The sequence below is a fragment of the Dicentrarchus labrax genome, unplaced genomic scaffold, assembly GCF_905237075.1.
Source record: "Dicentrarchus labrax unplaced genomic scaffold, dlabrax2021, whole genome shotgun sequence".
Classification (NCBI taxonomy): Eukaryota; Metazoa; Chordata; class Actinopteri; family Moronidae; genus Dicentrarchus; species Dicentrarchus labrax.
In genome coordinates this window covers 13,580,945-13,596,162 of record NW_026136712.1, presented here as the reverse complement: position 1 = coordinate 13,596,162, position 15,218 = coordinate 13,580,945, and the positions used below count along the sequence as shown (strand labels likewise).

Sequence of the window (15,218 nt, the reverse complement as noted above, 5' to 3'; positions counted from 1 at the left end):
TTGTTGGTCATAAAAAATAAGCAATTTGAATATATGCCACTTTCAGCTCTAGAGTTGTGATAATGAAAAAGAACCGTAAATTGCAGCCCTACTCCTCAGAAAAGTAGCAATTTCATCACATTTGCATTTCCTGGATCGGCACATTGTGCAAAATTAAAGGATCTCCCTGAAGGGATCATATGTTAGTAACAGGAAGAGGATATACAAACCTGGCCACTCCTGCGATGCAGCCCAGTGTTATGTCATTAAAGGTGGATTACATACCGGCCTCTATGCTTTTACATGTTCAAAGCATGTGGTTACATTTAGCTTGACGTTACTGTAAAAAACTTTGGTGTGGCCTCTAAAAGATATCAAACAGGAAAACCTCTCTAAGAGATATAACTGTCAAAAACAGCACACAAGTGGATAACACATAATAGGTATGGACAGTACATGCTTACCAGTGTGTTGTTGCAAGCAACATAAAACAGACAAGTGAAAAACACAGCTTTTTGTAAGCATCAAAACCTCAAAAGCATGACAACCCCATGTGGAGTCACAGCATGGTTTTGCTTTTTTCCCAGACCATTGTGCGTCACTGTGCCAAACGTTGTACGGCAGCCACACATCTTACACACATTTGACGTTTGGTTGGCTCTTTTTAAGTGAAGCTTGAATTTATACCAGTATGTAATCTGCAATCTGTGTGTGTCAAAGTGTTTTTTCCTTGAACTATTTCAAAAATTGATGTAAAAAAAGGTGTAAAACCATTTAAATTACCCTTTTTTTGTCCTTTGAGACAGCTGAATATATGAAATACTCCAGTAGCTGAGTGTCTTTTGGAGTTTGTATTTGATCAGAGGGTTTTAGACAGAGACAGATGGGCTGATGTTTCTTTATGCTGCTGCTACAACAGCAGGAATCTTCCCATGAGGGGCATCATACTACAGGTCCCATAGTGGGTCAAAAAAGCTCACAGATCAATACACATTAGCTGACGCTCGAGTGCTGAACATGGATTAGTTGACATCATGGAGCCTTGAGGTTTGCAGTCTATATATGTGTGTGTGTGTGTGTGTGTGTGTGTGTCAGTGTGAATTTGTTCTTATCATGAAGAGTAAGCACTATCATTAACTACGATTATGCTAATACCAGTTTTATGAAGAATAGTGCAGGAGAATTCATCTATAAGGTTGAATAATTTCTTGATTTCCTACATCTGATAATGAAAATGAGGATCCCTCGTTATATTCTGCACATGATAGACCTTCAATGAAATAATTCAACACTTTTAACATTAAATTAATAGTTCTGCATTTTTGGAAAATATACTTTCTTTCCAAGAAATTGATGAGAATATTTAGAACACTCTCATGTCTGTGCATTAAGTCTGAAGCAAGAGTAAGGAGGTGATTAGCTTAGTTTAGCTTGAATACTGGGAGCAGGGGTAAACAGCTTGCCTGGCTCTCTCTAAAGTTCAAGAATATTCCCACCAGTAGCTCTAAAGCTTTACTAACTACACGTTGTACATATCTTGTTGATTTTACGTTACTGTTGTGTACAGACTGAATGAACAAGATAAAATGCATTGGTACTGAACTTCAGGCATTGACAGATTTTTAACTTTGGATCTAGCCATGCTAGCTGTTCCCAGTCTTTATGCTAAGCTAAGTGAATCACCGGCTGGATCCAACTTTTAAACCTGCAATAACTTAATTTTTGGCCACTTTTGGCTGCAGAAACAAGCTGTAACTTGTTTATTTACACCTGCAGCAAATACAGTAACAGTGATGTTTCTGGGCACCTGATGAATGCAAGTCCAATATGCACTCTATTATCTTTATTTTGGTCTCCACCAACTCCTCAGGGAAATATCTGGCTCTTTAGCTGCTAATTGCCCCACTATGTTCACCAGGCAGTTGCTTACTGTTTGTAGCATAAACATCTGCCTTCTGCAGCTGAAAATGCTGATGAGAGTGGTGAGAGTGAACCCAAACACTGAAGTCAGGGGTCAGAAAACCAAAGCACCAAAAGACACTAAAACACTCTACGCGCAGGTTCATCACTATGAGCGAACACTTTCACATACAAGTAGACATGTTTAACCGCAGCCATGAAAGTGGTATAAAACTATTCCTTTAAGAGACATTTGTAACATCTGTACAACCTCTCGTCTGTTGTCGGGATGCTTGATGACACAAACCAAAAGCCTTTGACAGTTTAATTTAATGAGTCTTTTATTCAAAGCTGGCTTTGGAAAGCATTTTTTGGAACCACTCATGAGAGGAGAAGGATTCAAGTGCAGAGCGACTTGAATCTCAGGAGAGTCTTGATGCTTGTTTATTCTGGCAGGGGTATGTAGACTGAACAGAGGAAGACTTGGCAGAACAACAAACAACTATATTACTGCTGAAGGAGTACAAACTAACTGAATCCGCCAGAGAGAAGCAATCTCGATAGACAGGCTACTAAATAAACAGCTCACGTTGTCTTAATGGGCGGCCAGTCCCAAAATGAAGTAAACTGAAGAGTGTGTACCACTCAGCTGCATTAGACAACACTGGGAGATGTATCTGTTGATTAGACTGATCCCTGGTTACCTGCCTGCAGGACATTACGTTCCCTTGATGCAGTGACTTGAGTGCATCGCCTGATCAGCTCCCTGGACAGTTCTTGTAAATAATTTTATTTGGAAACATTCGTGATCTAATTTACCAGCCATGTTGTTGTCTAACTCTGTTATGTGTCCCAGCCTTTAAAATGGAGAATAGATTTCCACCTCCATTATTTCCGTTTGAAAAATGTAGAAGGGTAGAACGAGGTTGTGTAAAACACTTTTTAAAATCACATTAAAGCATAATGGAGTTCCATTATGTTATTATTCTGCATCTGCTATGTTCTTTTTTTACTCCTTCTTGCCTTAGGAAAAGTTTGGGAGAAATTGAATTGTCTGGATCTGAGGTTTTATACTGACAATGCTGAAAAGTGATGGCGAACCGGGTATGAAACATTTCATACTTTACTTTTTAGCCTTTTGTCTGGAAATACAGCAAATATACATAAGAATGTAAATGTATGGCAAGAATGTAAAAATAAACTCTTTTTATTTACAAGACAATTCCACTGAGCACCTTTAAATTGTTGTTATTATATCCCGAACAACTGAGCTTCAAATCAGGTACTGATAAGAAATCGGCCAATTTAGTTTTTACATTCTTGAAAAGGACACTTTTTCTAAATTATGCCTTACCGTCAAACATATTTCTGGACTGAAATTTCTTACCAGCTGACACTGATACTACAATAATCTAATATAGGTTTTATTGGTCGGGCTCGAACTGTTACAGGAGTATTTTTCTCTGTGATAGCTGACAAAAGTCTCTGTTGTCCATCCTTGATGTTCACCCAGTGAGAGATATTCTGGTGCACTGCAATAAATCAGTCAGTCATATAATAGATTTAAAGGAAAATAAAATGTTTACATGTGGAAATTGTAACCAACTAACATATATCTTGTGTTGGTTGTCTATGTACGCACATATATTAACTTGAGGTGTGCTGGGAAATACATCATTTGTTCAAGTATTTTGCAATGGTCGGCACGAGTTCTAATGATAGCAGCTGACCAAAAGGCATTACTCTGCATAGCTGTAGCCTATATAGGCCCGGTGTACTTGCAAAAGTGCTAACTAAGCAGTTCTGCAAATTACTTCTTTTACAGCGTCCCATCTTACTGCCCAGATTAGGCCGGCAGTATTTCATAAATACAGTTTGCATGGCTTTAGGTGAGCTGAGACAGAGATTTCTTGTTGGTTTACACAAAGGCGGAGACAGACTTAAAGGATGAGTTTTTTCCCAAAGTAATTTTCATATGAAATATGATTTTACTCCAGGTATTTCCTCCAATTTGTCTGGCCGGTACAAACAAATGAAAAAAAAGAAACACTGTAACATTCAAAAAGAAATGTCAGAAAATAGCTGCTTTTTCTGAACTTTTGTTCACTCGCAGAGGAGGAACTGCACTGGATTTTATGGAGTCAAAGACTCAAACACCACAGCTGAATGCAGCTGCCATCTGACGCAGAGATGGAGCTGACAGTGTGAAGCTGAGCTACAGCTGTCTGTTCACTGAAGGAGACCTACGGGTGGTTTATGGAGACTGTCGGATACACTTTCACTCTCCCCTGCTCCCTTTGCCTTTTTATTGAATTAATCATCCTCATTTTCTGTGGACTTGATCTGGACCTAGAAAATGCTAAAACATGGTGAAATTAGGTAGTGTGTGTGTGTGTGTGTGTGTGTGTGTGTGTGTGTGTGTGTGTGTGTGTGTGTGTGTGTGTGTGAAACCCAGGAGCAGAAATTAGTCAGAGAGACAGGGGAAAAATGGTAGTGGCCTTTAGTTTGACATTTTTGACCACAGCAACACACATGCACAAACACGTGTTCTGCTTTGGGGCTAGACACAAATCAGGGTAAATATGGCAGCTTTTTTGGGCAAGCGTACTATACCTGTATATTGCGGTGTGTAGAATAAAAAATTCAAAACGACTTAGTGGCTTTAGGAAGTTTTAGGCCATCCGTATTATCGGAACATTTCATTTTGCTCCCTGATTTAACTGCTAAAATACAATTTTATACAGTTAATCAATTTTAATTGGGGATTTGTTTACAACTTGGGCGTTTTTTGTAAAGTTGTGCCAGAGAGCAGCAGTTTCATTGGTAAGTAAATAATCACAACAGATAAAAGGTGGTAAAAAATAAGGTTGTAACAAACAACACAGTGAAATGTTAAGAGCATTTTTAGAGTCTATAATGTGATTTATTTCAAATTTAAAGGTCTAAGCGAGCATGGAGTGTCTGCAAAACCAGTAATTTGGAGCTGTAGGTCTCTGTTTATCTCCACCCACCTCCCTCATAGTTAATTAAGTTGTCCACAAGCAAAGTTTTTGCCAACTAATAAACTAACTAGCTAATATTAAAGTGCTTATTTATATGAGTTTTATTGGATACATTTATTTATTCGTCTCTGAGTGCAGGGTGAGTCATTAAAACATTAAAATATAACTAACTGAGAGGAGAGAGGTATTTTTATGCACATTTTTTAAAACCTATTTTTGACAGCTATCAAGAGGTAACTGAACAATTAATCCTGAACAATTAAGAACTTGGAACATTTATTTTTTTAAAGACTTCTTCAGTGTTTTTTGTTGGGTTATTTTGAAAACATGTGAGACACGTAAAAATTATGAATCGTTTGTGCTATATGTGTGGCAGCGACGTCGGATTCTATGAGAATTTTCTGTCGAACACATTTTTGTGAAGTTGCCAAAGCCCTGTGTGTGGTGACAAAAGCACGTATAGTGTTGAAGACAATGAGGGAAATGCAGTGGGAATGTTGTCCCCTCTGGATAGGAATGTGTCCCCTTGCCCAGGTCACAATGCTCAATTCAGCCTGGGCCCCCGGCAAAAAAACATGCCATTCTGACATACCAGGTGACGCTTTGTGTGAGCCATTCATTATATCACTGTCACACGTCTGTCTATTCGCTTATTCAAGACTGTCAGACGCACAGACCAGAGGTTGTGGACGAGGCCCCTCTGTTCGTTTCGAAAGCAATGAATCACACCCACTCATTGTCATCTGCAGAGTGGCTTAGTTCATGGTAATTACATTTAATCATAGTTATTATTGCCGAACGTGCTCTATAATGACTCACTTTGTGATATAAAAGTTAACTCTTAAGCAAAGTAACAAAATTACATATTATCCACCTGGAAACGTTGGTCATGTCTGTGTTTTTTGCTTTTTCTTCGCCCACAGGTTCAGCCTACTACGACAATGTGCGGCCCCTAGCCTATCCTGACTCAGACGCTGTACTCATCTGCTTTGACATCAGCCGTCCAGAAACGCTGGACAGCGTGCTGAAAAAGGTCAGTATCACATTAACAGAAGTGTGAATTTGTCCTGATTAATTGTTTTTAAGGTAAATTTGGTCTCTCATCAGGACAGCAGGCAACAGAGCAGCTTTAAAGGACAGATTCTAATATGTTCAAGTCAATCATTTCCTCTCTATACTGACCATTAAGTGATTCCTTTGTAGCACAACTACACAATAAGAAATGGACTACAAAATATCATATAATAAGGATCTATAATCCTGTATTTCAACTTGATATGGTGAACCTGTTAGCAAACAAATTCTTATTTACACATCCAGCAGTTATGGAGCAACATTTTCATTCATTTGAAGTGGTTTTTCTGACCACCTGGCAAATATAAGTCCAATATTCATTCTCTTTTACCTCTGTTTTTGCCTCCACCAACTCCTGAGGGAAATATCTGACTGTGTAGCTGCTACAAACTCTGTTTTGGCTGTTTGGTGCTGAGTGGGTAGTGTGAGACAAACACTATACGAGCAGTGAGAATAAACCAAAACAGTAATGTTTGAGAAAGCTGAGGGGAGCTACAGATTTGGGTGATAATTTACTACCAGAAACCCTTTTCACACTGTCATTTGATTTAAACTTTAAACTAGCATGAGGCTGTAGCAGTCCGTGTTTGCCAAAACAAGTCGGTATCTTCATCCTGGTAGCGTAGCCATCCACCGGAGCTCTGCAAGGAATCACTGTACATGGAAACACAAACAGGGAATTTGTACTAAATAGACTGTAACTTTAGAAAATGTCAACTCAGTTTGGTAACTCAGACTGCTGAAGCTTCAAATTAGCTTTGGCTAAACTGTAGAAGACATTTTTTGCACAAGCAAGGACTGTGGATTTCATCCCATCCCATTTCTTTCAATGTAGTCACACCTAGAAGGAATCGCCTCATGGCCAGTATGGAGAGGAGAAATTAGTACAGAAACCAATAACTTAATTCTATAAAGATTAAAAATACAAACCTATCCTTTTAGGCTGTAATTTTCTCATATCAAAAGAAGTGTTGAGTACTTTGATCTGCATGGAACACAAACTAGTAGCATTTTAGTCATTGATAAAGCAATTTGACCTTTCAGTCCACAGACATTCCTGCAGTCATCACCATCACTCATTAATGACATGATCAATACAAGACAAAACACTTTTATGTTGAACAAATTCTCACATCTACAGGGGGTCCACTTGAGAACTAACTTGAACTTTGACCTTATAAGATGACCTTAGTTTGCCTTCGTAATAGTGGTGAATGAACTGACCTCACAATGCATGCGCAGGATGCCAAAGTGCCAAATGTTGAGGGGTCACCCTATTCGAAGTTTACAGAGAAAACTTACATGGACTTTCTAACATAAGTGCTTAAGTGTGGCAATGTGCCGTCATGTCTTGTTTCCATTTACTTTCCATTTGCAATCTTCTATTCTCAAATAACGCCCTTGCAATTCATAGCACTTTTTCTTCTGTCATTTCTGACAGCTTTCCGCCTAACCAGTTCTTGTGCCCTCCAATTTTCCTTGTAGAGGGACTAATCTTTCTCAGCATTGCTAAGCTATAAAAATACCCCTTGATTCCTTATCACTTCCCTTTTTATACCCTTTGTTCTCTTTAGCCCAATCTCTCTTCAAATGCTCATTCAAATCTCCCACGTTAGAGCATTACCCAACCTGAGATGTTATCCCAATCTCAACCCGTCTATCACCTTTTTTCTAACGCTTCAACCTTTTGGAACTTTTTCATTTTTGTCCTAACTTTCTGACTAGCAGACTGCCACTCTTCCCTAATCTCCTGCTTTCTATCTCTTTTCTGTCTTTCTATCCTCCTGCCTGTTTGGAAATATCAGGCTATTTTGTCAAAGAAATGTTGGAGATTACGAAAGCTCATCCAAACTTCAAGGCTGCAACATACGGCATTCTCAACTTGTACATACCGGGTCTTTCATTATGAAGGCCAGAAGGTGTACAAAAACAAGTTCAATAGCAGAGACACAAACACAAACTCAAAATAACAGCACTGTCTGATGACATAAGGGTCTGTAATTGTAGTCACAGGTTTTGCCAACCACTGTTTCAGTGTAGCTGAATAAAGCACCCCAGGGTCAGTCAGTATAACAGTACATTATTAACCGTTATACATAACATACTCACACACTAGTTACTGTTTTTTATGAGCTTAGAAACCTGGGGGGAACTCATTCCACCTCAGAAATTTTTTACTTGATGCCAAAAAACTCATGAATTTAAACAAATTGTTTAGAGATTTAACAAATATCCAACTTTCATTTTTAAATTATGTTTTTCTGCAAATGTTTTCCCTCTGGTCTAGACATTCTTTTAAAGCCTCCTCCACACTGCCATTTACAGTGTCGTATGTAATTGTGGCAACGAGTATAACATTTCTCTTATTTATTTCAATTAAATGTTTGCCTTAACTCTGTCTAAACCAGACTAATAAACATCATAAACCAAAGTGTTGGATAAAGGGTAATTACCGACTAATGGTGTTAAATGAGGGTTGACCAAATTTTATCTGATTGAATAGACATTTTACTTAAAACCACAAGTGTGAACCTCGTGGTGGCACTAGAGGAAAAGTGAGGGGGGTCACCGAAGTCCTTAGGATTCATCGTTTTGGTAATTCCAGTAATCCATCAAATAGTTGTTGAGATATTGCCATCCCAAGAGCGACGCTGCTAGCATGTCTAAAAATATCACAACCCAACCTTCTGGCCCAGACATATTGCTGAGGACGTGCCCTCAATGATAGCCACAGCATTTCCTGGTGGTTTTGATATGTGTACTTTAAGAGTGCAGTTACCTGAGTTGCACATATATTTTCAAACTGAATTGTCGCCTGAAGTTATCAGAAATACCCAGCCTCCATTTTCATCCTTTGATGAACCAGACGCTCTGAACAATTCACATTCTGCTCTTTATCCGGGACAAAAACTCTCACCAATTCTTAACATTAACACAAACAATAAGCCACTCTTCCTATGGGTCCTTTGTGACTCATCTAAATTGCTGCCATTCACCAGTTGCACACTGTTCATTGGAAGGGCCTATTGAAAGGCGACAGCCCACTCTGCACAACAGCACAACACACTGGAGCCCGCAACTGCAGCGACACAGACATCCAGGAGAAAAGATCTCTTTTGTGAGGAAGAACAAATAGAGCAACTGTGCGAACTTAGAAGTGGTTGCCTGTGCCATGGTGTGAGGAGATAATGACTGGAGTCACAGAGAGAAAGACAGTGGTAGAGAGAAATAATTTAATAGTTTGAGTCATGAACGTGGTCTGTAATGAGTATTGTCAGTTTCTGTCTTCTTCTAGCGTTCATGACTATGAGCATCATACTGTTGTGAGCTCATGTAGCAGCTAAAAAAGCAACTCTATTGTTTCAGTATTTGTGTCTCATCTGTCCTACTGTGGTCTATTAAGGCTGGTTTTCATGTCTGATGATTGTTATATCAAATTACCATTTCAGAATGTAATCTGCTGCAAGTTCAGGTCGTCTAGTCGAGGCAGACGACCACCCATCTAGAGCCAAAGGGTCTGTCCTAGGTTTCTGCCTCTTAACAGGCAGTGTTTCCTTGTCCCCGTCACCAAGTGCTTGCTCATGGTGGTACTGTAGGGTCTCTGTATATGTTATAAGGAGTTCGGTCTAAACCTGCTCTATTTGAAAAGTGTCCTGAGATAACTTCTGTTATGAATTGGCGCTATACAAATAAAATTGAATTGAATTGAATTGAACTCAGGGCCTAAAGGTTGTGTTCATACAGGCAAAAATAAAAAATGCAAAAGGTTGAATATAAAGGTTGGGTTTTAATGTTGTAAGATGCTTGCTGTTAATGGTTGTAGGTGCAAGAACTCTGACTACATATTCCTATATATGCAGCATCATTATACTGGTGCCAAATATGATACCAGGAGTTGGGTATTGACCCCAAAACAACACTTTTTTGTGATACATTACACTGAGGAATATAAACATGTTTTTCAACTTCAACAAAATAAGCCAGAGCCTTTAAATGCTTCAGAATTTAATTCTGTATATTGACACAAAGCAGCTGTAAAATCACTTAACCTAAATAAAATATTAAAATTACCAAAGATCAAAGTATAATTAAATGACAGTTTTTGATCCTGGATGTCACATTTTGGTCAATATTCAAAAAGTATTGAGGTTCGACACCCGGCCCAATTTATAACACAAGATACTAGTGACAACACCTTCTAACAGTAACTTAACACCAAGCTGAGAAACAGTCTTTCACATCCCTCTCTGGTTAAAGGTGTTTTTCCACCTCAGACTGCACCCAACATCACAGATCAATGCCCATGTTTTTTTTTAAAAATGAGATGTTCAACATGTGAATGTAACGTTCAGGTGACCACATACTTTCAGCCACACAGTGTATTATCCTCAGTTCAACCCATATTGGATTTATAATTGCCCAGTGCACTCATATGTACTGTATTTGTCTGTTGATACACAGTGGCAGGGTGAGACGCAGGAGTTCTGTCCCAATGCCAAAGTGGTGCTGGTCGGCTGCAAGTTGGACATGAGGACGGACCTCAACGTCATGAGAGAGCTTTCCAAACACAGACTCATTCCCGTCACCCACGAACAGGTGAGGAGTGCAGGGAAAATGCCACACATCTTCTGGATTTGTTTGTATCCTTCTTTTCTGTGAAAGCTCAGAAAGAAGCAGTGAGCATCAACAGTGTGAAACCTAGCTTGAAATTAACTGCTGTTCCCGATACCATAGCTGAACAACGCAACAGTAATTTTGCATGTGTGAACTGAGTTGGATTTATTTAATTTATCTGACATTGTTATATTTGGAACATGCATGGCATACAGTTTTAAATGTACAGTCTTCAGTAATTTTCTGCTGCAGTGATTTTCATTTGCTTATAGTTACACTGATTTACGTACAAATTTAATAGCATCATCCCAGACAAACGACACCCATTACTTTGTTCCCTTGTGCCCATAAACAAAACTTCTGAAAATGAATTCGGAGGATGACATTTGCTTCAGATCATAACTTCCACAAATATAGAAACACAAGGAGTATAAAAGAGCTGGGGCTGAGCAAAGGAGGAGACAAACAGCAGGATGTGCGATAATACAATTGTTTTGTTTGTGTCTTGGAGCGATGAACAGTGGCATGCATGAATTTTAATAGCCTATTTTCATGTAAATTTGAATTCCCACTTCTTGGCAGCCCTTTGTCAACATATTAATATTTTCTCATATCTCCAACAAAGCAAAGGTAACCACCCTCATTTTCCTGTCAGTAATGGCATCAAAATTGGTCCATCAAGATCACAGATTAGTTTCTCTTCATAAAGTCATTTATCTCCAAATTAATAGAAACCTTTGATCAAACCAAATGTTTTCCTGAGACTCTACCAGCAGCAACGTTGAAACTCTTTCTTTCTTTACTGTTAGGCTACTACTTTTACCTTGTTTGGCTGGATGTAATCTGTAGTTTTTTTTGCAATCCTAATTGTCCAATGTAGTTGCATCAGAACTGTGTGAAAACCATCATTTTAATTTCCTGTGTTGGCCAAAATGTGTGATTACAGGGAACTGTGTGTCGATTGTCTATTATGGTATTGTACAAGAGAAGCACAGTATTTCTTTGGTCAAACAATTGGAGACATTGTGGTCAGACTTGATCAATATAGAAGCAAAAAAAATGGCTCGAGTTGTACTTAAAAGTGTAGCCATAGAGCTTTTCTGAATGGGAGCCATACAAAAGGCTGCTTTGCAAACCACAAACTGGGATCTTTACATTTCAGCCACTTGACCAACTGCTGTGATCCCAAGGGGGAAGTGCATTCACCAGAATGAACCGCATGCCAACTGTGGGATTACTGCTTTAATCGGTTTAATGGCGTCAAAATATAGACTTGAAGTGCTGGATCGTTTCCATTAATGCACAAATAATGCAGCCTCCCTGCAAGCAGAGCTCAAGTCTTTAATATATTTCATAGAGGAGGCATTATATTAAAACATCCTGCTGCTAGATACTCCCTCAATATGGAATATGTCTAACAATGATGGCAGTCAACACCTACGCAGTCACACAGTGTAGATGTTTCATTGCCAAAGAAGTCAGCTAATTTCAACTAATTATACACTACAAAAGGTAAGAATGAAATAAAGTGGCAAACTTGAGAGATATTCAGAGTAAGGTGCTATTAATAAGACCTGGAAGGATTGATTAAAGCAATACATAATTTAGGTTATTACATGATACACCAAGTGATGTAGTAGAGCAGGTAAGCAAAATGAAAGCGCCTTATACATATCAGTTCAACCAGTCCAGATTTAAGATGGTGCCAACCACTACTGGGAATAAGCTCAGCTTTCACGCTTGAGTTTTACAGTTGCACAGATAGGCCTTGAATATTTCATAACTGTGTCGGGGACCTTAGCTTTCTGTATGCCCCAGCAAGCTATTATGCCTCTGAGTGGGTTGGCTTTTATTAAGTGGGGAGTCTTTACTGTACATGACCAAGACTTAGTGTCTGATATTCACAAAAGGATAAAGCAATGAACAGCACAGGGAAAAAATGGTGGTAATAAGAAACATCCAGAGAAACATTGTAAAAGTCCACTGAACTCCCCCCTGTACTGTATGACTTTCAAAATCCAAGTGTAATTTTGTGCAAAGGCTTAATTTTGACTAATTACATGAGTCGTCCAACAGTATTGCAGAGGTTCAACATGATATTTAAGCAATACAAAAAGCATCATTTTCACCACACGTCCCCTCTGTTTCTCTCACACACATACACACAATTTGTTTGCCATAGCTCTGAGTACTAGCTCTCAGCAGCTCTCTGGGTGAGTCACCTACTTTTGAACTACAAACAAGCCCAAACTGAAGCATATAGCTGGATGAATGTTTGATTTTTAAAGCTGCACTTATGTTTTTTATAGTAACAACTGAAAAGGTGGTCATATACAGAATTACTAAAGGACTGCAGTTTCCCTCCACTGTGCATTTTAGGGTTGTTAAGCTAATTGTTTTGGTTTTACAACCCACAAACTTACTGTTTACAGTCCGTCCATCAAGTTGTGATGGATTCCAATCCTTGTGAATTCTGCGTGACCTTGCAGTTTTGTCCAATCACTGCACCTTTTCAATTGTAGTTTCACCAATCATAGCAGTCCCCTACGCTATACATTTAGTCATACGTCACCAAACTGTTAAGGGTTTTATTTTTTATAGGAAAAAGCTTCCTTAATTCCCTTTAATGAGTATTTTTGTAATTTTCACTTTCTCACGCAATTTTATTGCGAAGAAATCACAACAAACCCAAAATAAGCCCACAAAATCCTGGAGGGACTGTATTTTATTTCAGTTTTATTATTCTAATCAACCTTGTGTTCAGCAGCATACAGCTTTATGCTACCTGCCCTGCACCAAATGGCAGACTAGCAACTAGCTAGTCAGATATTTCCCTCTGGAGTTGGTGGAGATCAACAACTTACATTTTTCAGGTGAAACATGGCTCCAAATAAATGTTAATTTTGCAAATTGTCTGCTGGATGTGTAAACAAGCATTTTTTCTATTGCTTTTGCTAGCCGTATTTATGTTAAGTAAGGGGTTAGGGTTGATCAGCCAACTTCATCCACTGCTCAAAGTGGCAAAATGCAGGTTCAAGTTCTCACTGTTTATAAATCCTCTTAACTGTCTGTGATTTTCTGTGTTTTTAGGGCACTAATTTGGCAAGGCAGATTGGTGCCGTGGCCTACGCAGAGTGCACCTCAAAGTATTCGGAGAACAGCGTCCGTGATGTTTTCCACGTCACCACCCTGTCGTCTGTGTCCCGCATCCATCGGCCTCAGCTCAAACGTGCTGGCTCACGTCGCGGCCTCAAGCGGGTCTCCCAGCAACCGCCCCGGACTGAGATTCATGAGCACCCACCTGCCATTAGAAAGGACCGGGCCAAAAGCTGTGTGCTCATGTAGGACCAGAGTCTACCAGCCACCTGACCTGCGCGTGTTGATGGACAAGAAACCATACTGCACATGAACTTAATTTATTGGTGATTTTTTTGTCAGATCTTTGCACTGCATAAAGGACAATAGAATGAAAACAAGAACGAATGCTATCCTGTGGCATTTCTTGCAGGAATTGTTTGTCCATCTTAAGCAAAACTCTCCTTGTTATTTTTTCTCTGTGGCCGTGTTCTCATCAGGGGAGGTCATTGTTGTGGCAAAAGCAATTTTTTCTTTAACGCTTTTATTCAAACAAGTGGACAAAAACAGTCATGGACACAAACAGGCTGGTTAGCAAATAAAACACACAAGGACAGAAAAAAGTCAGTATGGAGATTAAAGGGAAAAAATAATAACTGGAAAGATCATGGAGAACCAGCAGTAACAGTGCTGGGCTTGACCTCTGTTGTGTTGTTTCCTGTTTTGAAATGCTATTCTCTCTTTAAGTGTTTAAGTAAATGAAGCACAATACGATGCACGCAAACTGTTCGGAGTCATTCGTAAATGCCAGGGAATGAACTCCTCTGTTCCACTTCATATGACAAGTTGAAAAGAAAATCTGGACAGACAAAAGAAAAAACAACAACTCGTGGGCTGAGATGACACTAATTTTCTTAAACCACAAGTGCTTTTAATATTGAAAACTGAATAATCACTCACCACATAATACTGAAGTGTTGTGAAATTAATATTGTTCTATTAATCCACACTGGGAAGGAAAGTCACAAAGGGAGTAAAGAGGGTGACTGTTACAGTTTGTTGTACATGTGATAATGAAATAATAAAAACTTGCTCTGCTGAACATCTTTAATATGTATTTTTATTCATTTGAAAATTGGTCTTGACCCTGAATTATTATGCTTGGAAAGGTTAAGTGTATAAATGTGAAATCTTTGATTTATAGTTTGTCTTGGTCAGAAGTGTTCTCATTGCATCTCAGTTCATTGGAGCAGAGAGCACAGCCGTTTCTAGCTCTGAACATTTTGTCTCAGGAAGACAAAAACACTTTTATCTTTGAAAAAGCTTCTTCTGTTGGGGATGATGGAACTCTTTATTTAAAAAGGAAATGATTTTCAACTCAAATACAGCAAATAACTTTGAAGAAAAAATGCATAAAGCAATAAGTCTACACTATGCACAAGGCAGTTGTTCGGCAACTTGAGATAAAATTATATCGTAAATTAATTTAATGGTAAATAGCACACGTAACAGTAAACTACAAACACACACCCTTAAAACTTAAATCATACATGTCCATGAGCTTGTTTGTTTAAC

The 15,218-nt window shown here is 38.8% G+C and overlaps 1 protein-coding gene across 1 annotated transcript in view; it reads left to right on the top strand.

Moving 5' to 3' along the window:
• The window catches only part of LOC127373261 (rho-related GTP-binding protein RhoN), a 28,415-nt gene extending 13,661 nt beyond the window's left edge, over window positions 1–14,754 (top strand). Inside the window, exons 3-5 of the mRNA XM_051417588.1 lie at window positions 5,804–5,913; window positions 10,416–10,550; window positions 13,659–14,754. Of these exons, the coding sequence (XP_051273548.1) occupies window positions 5,804–5,913; window positions 10,416–10,550; window positions 13,659–13,913 (500 nt within the window). The 3' untranslated portion in view covers window positions 13,914–14,754. The remainder of the gene's footprint in view (window positions 1–5,803; window positions 5,914–10,415; window positions 10,551–13,658) is intronic.
• The last annotated feature ends 464 nt before the right edge of the window (window positions 14,755–15,218 follow it).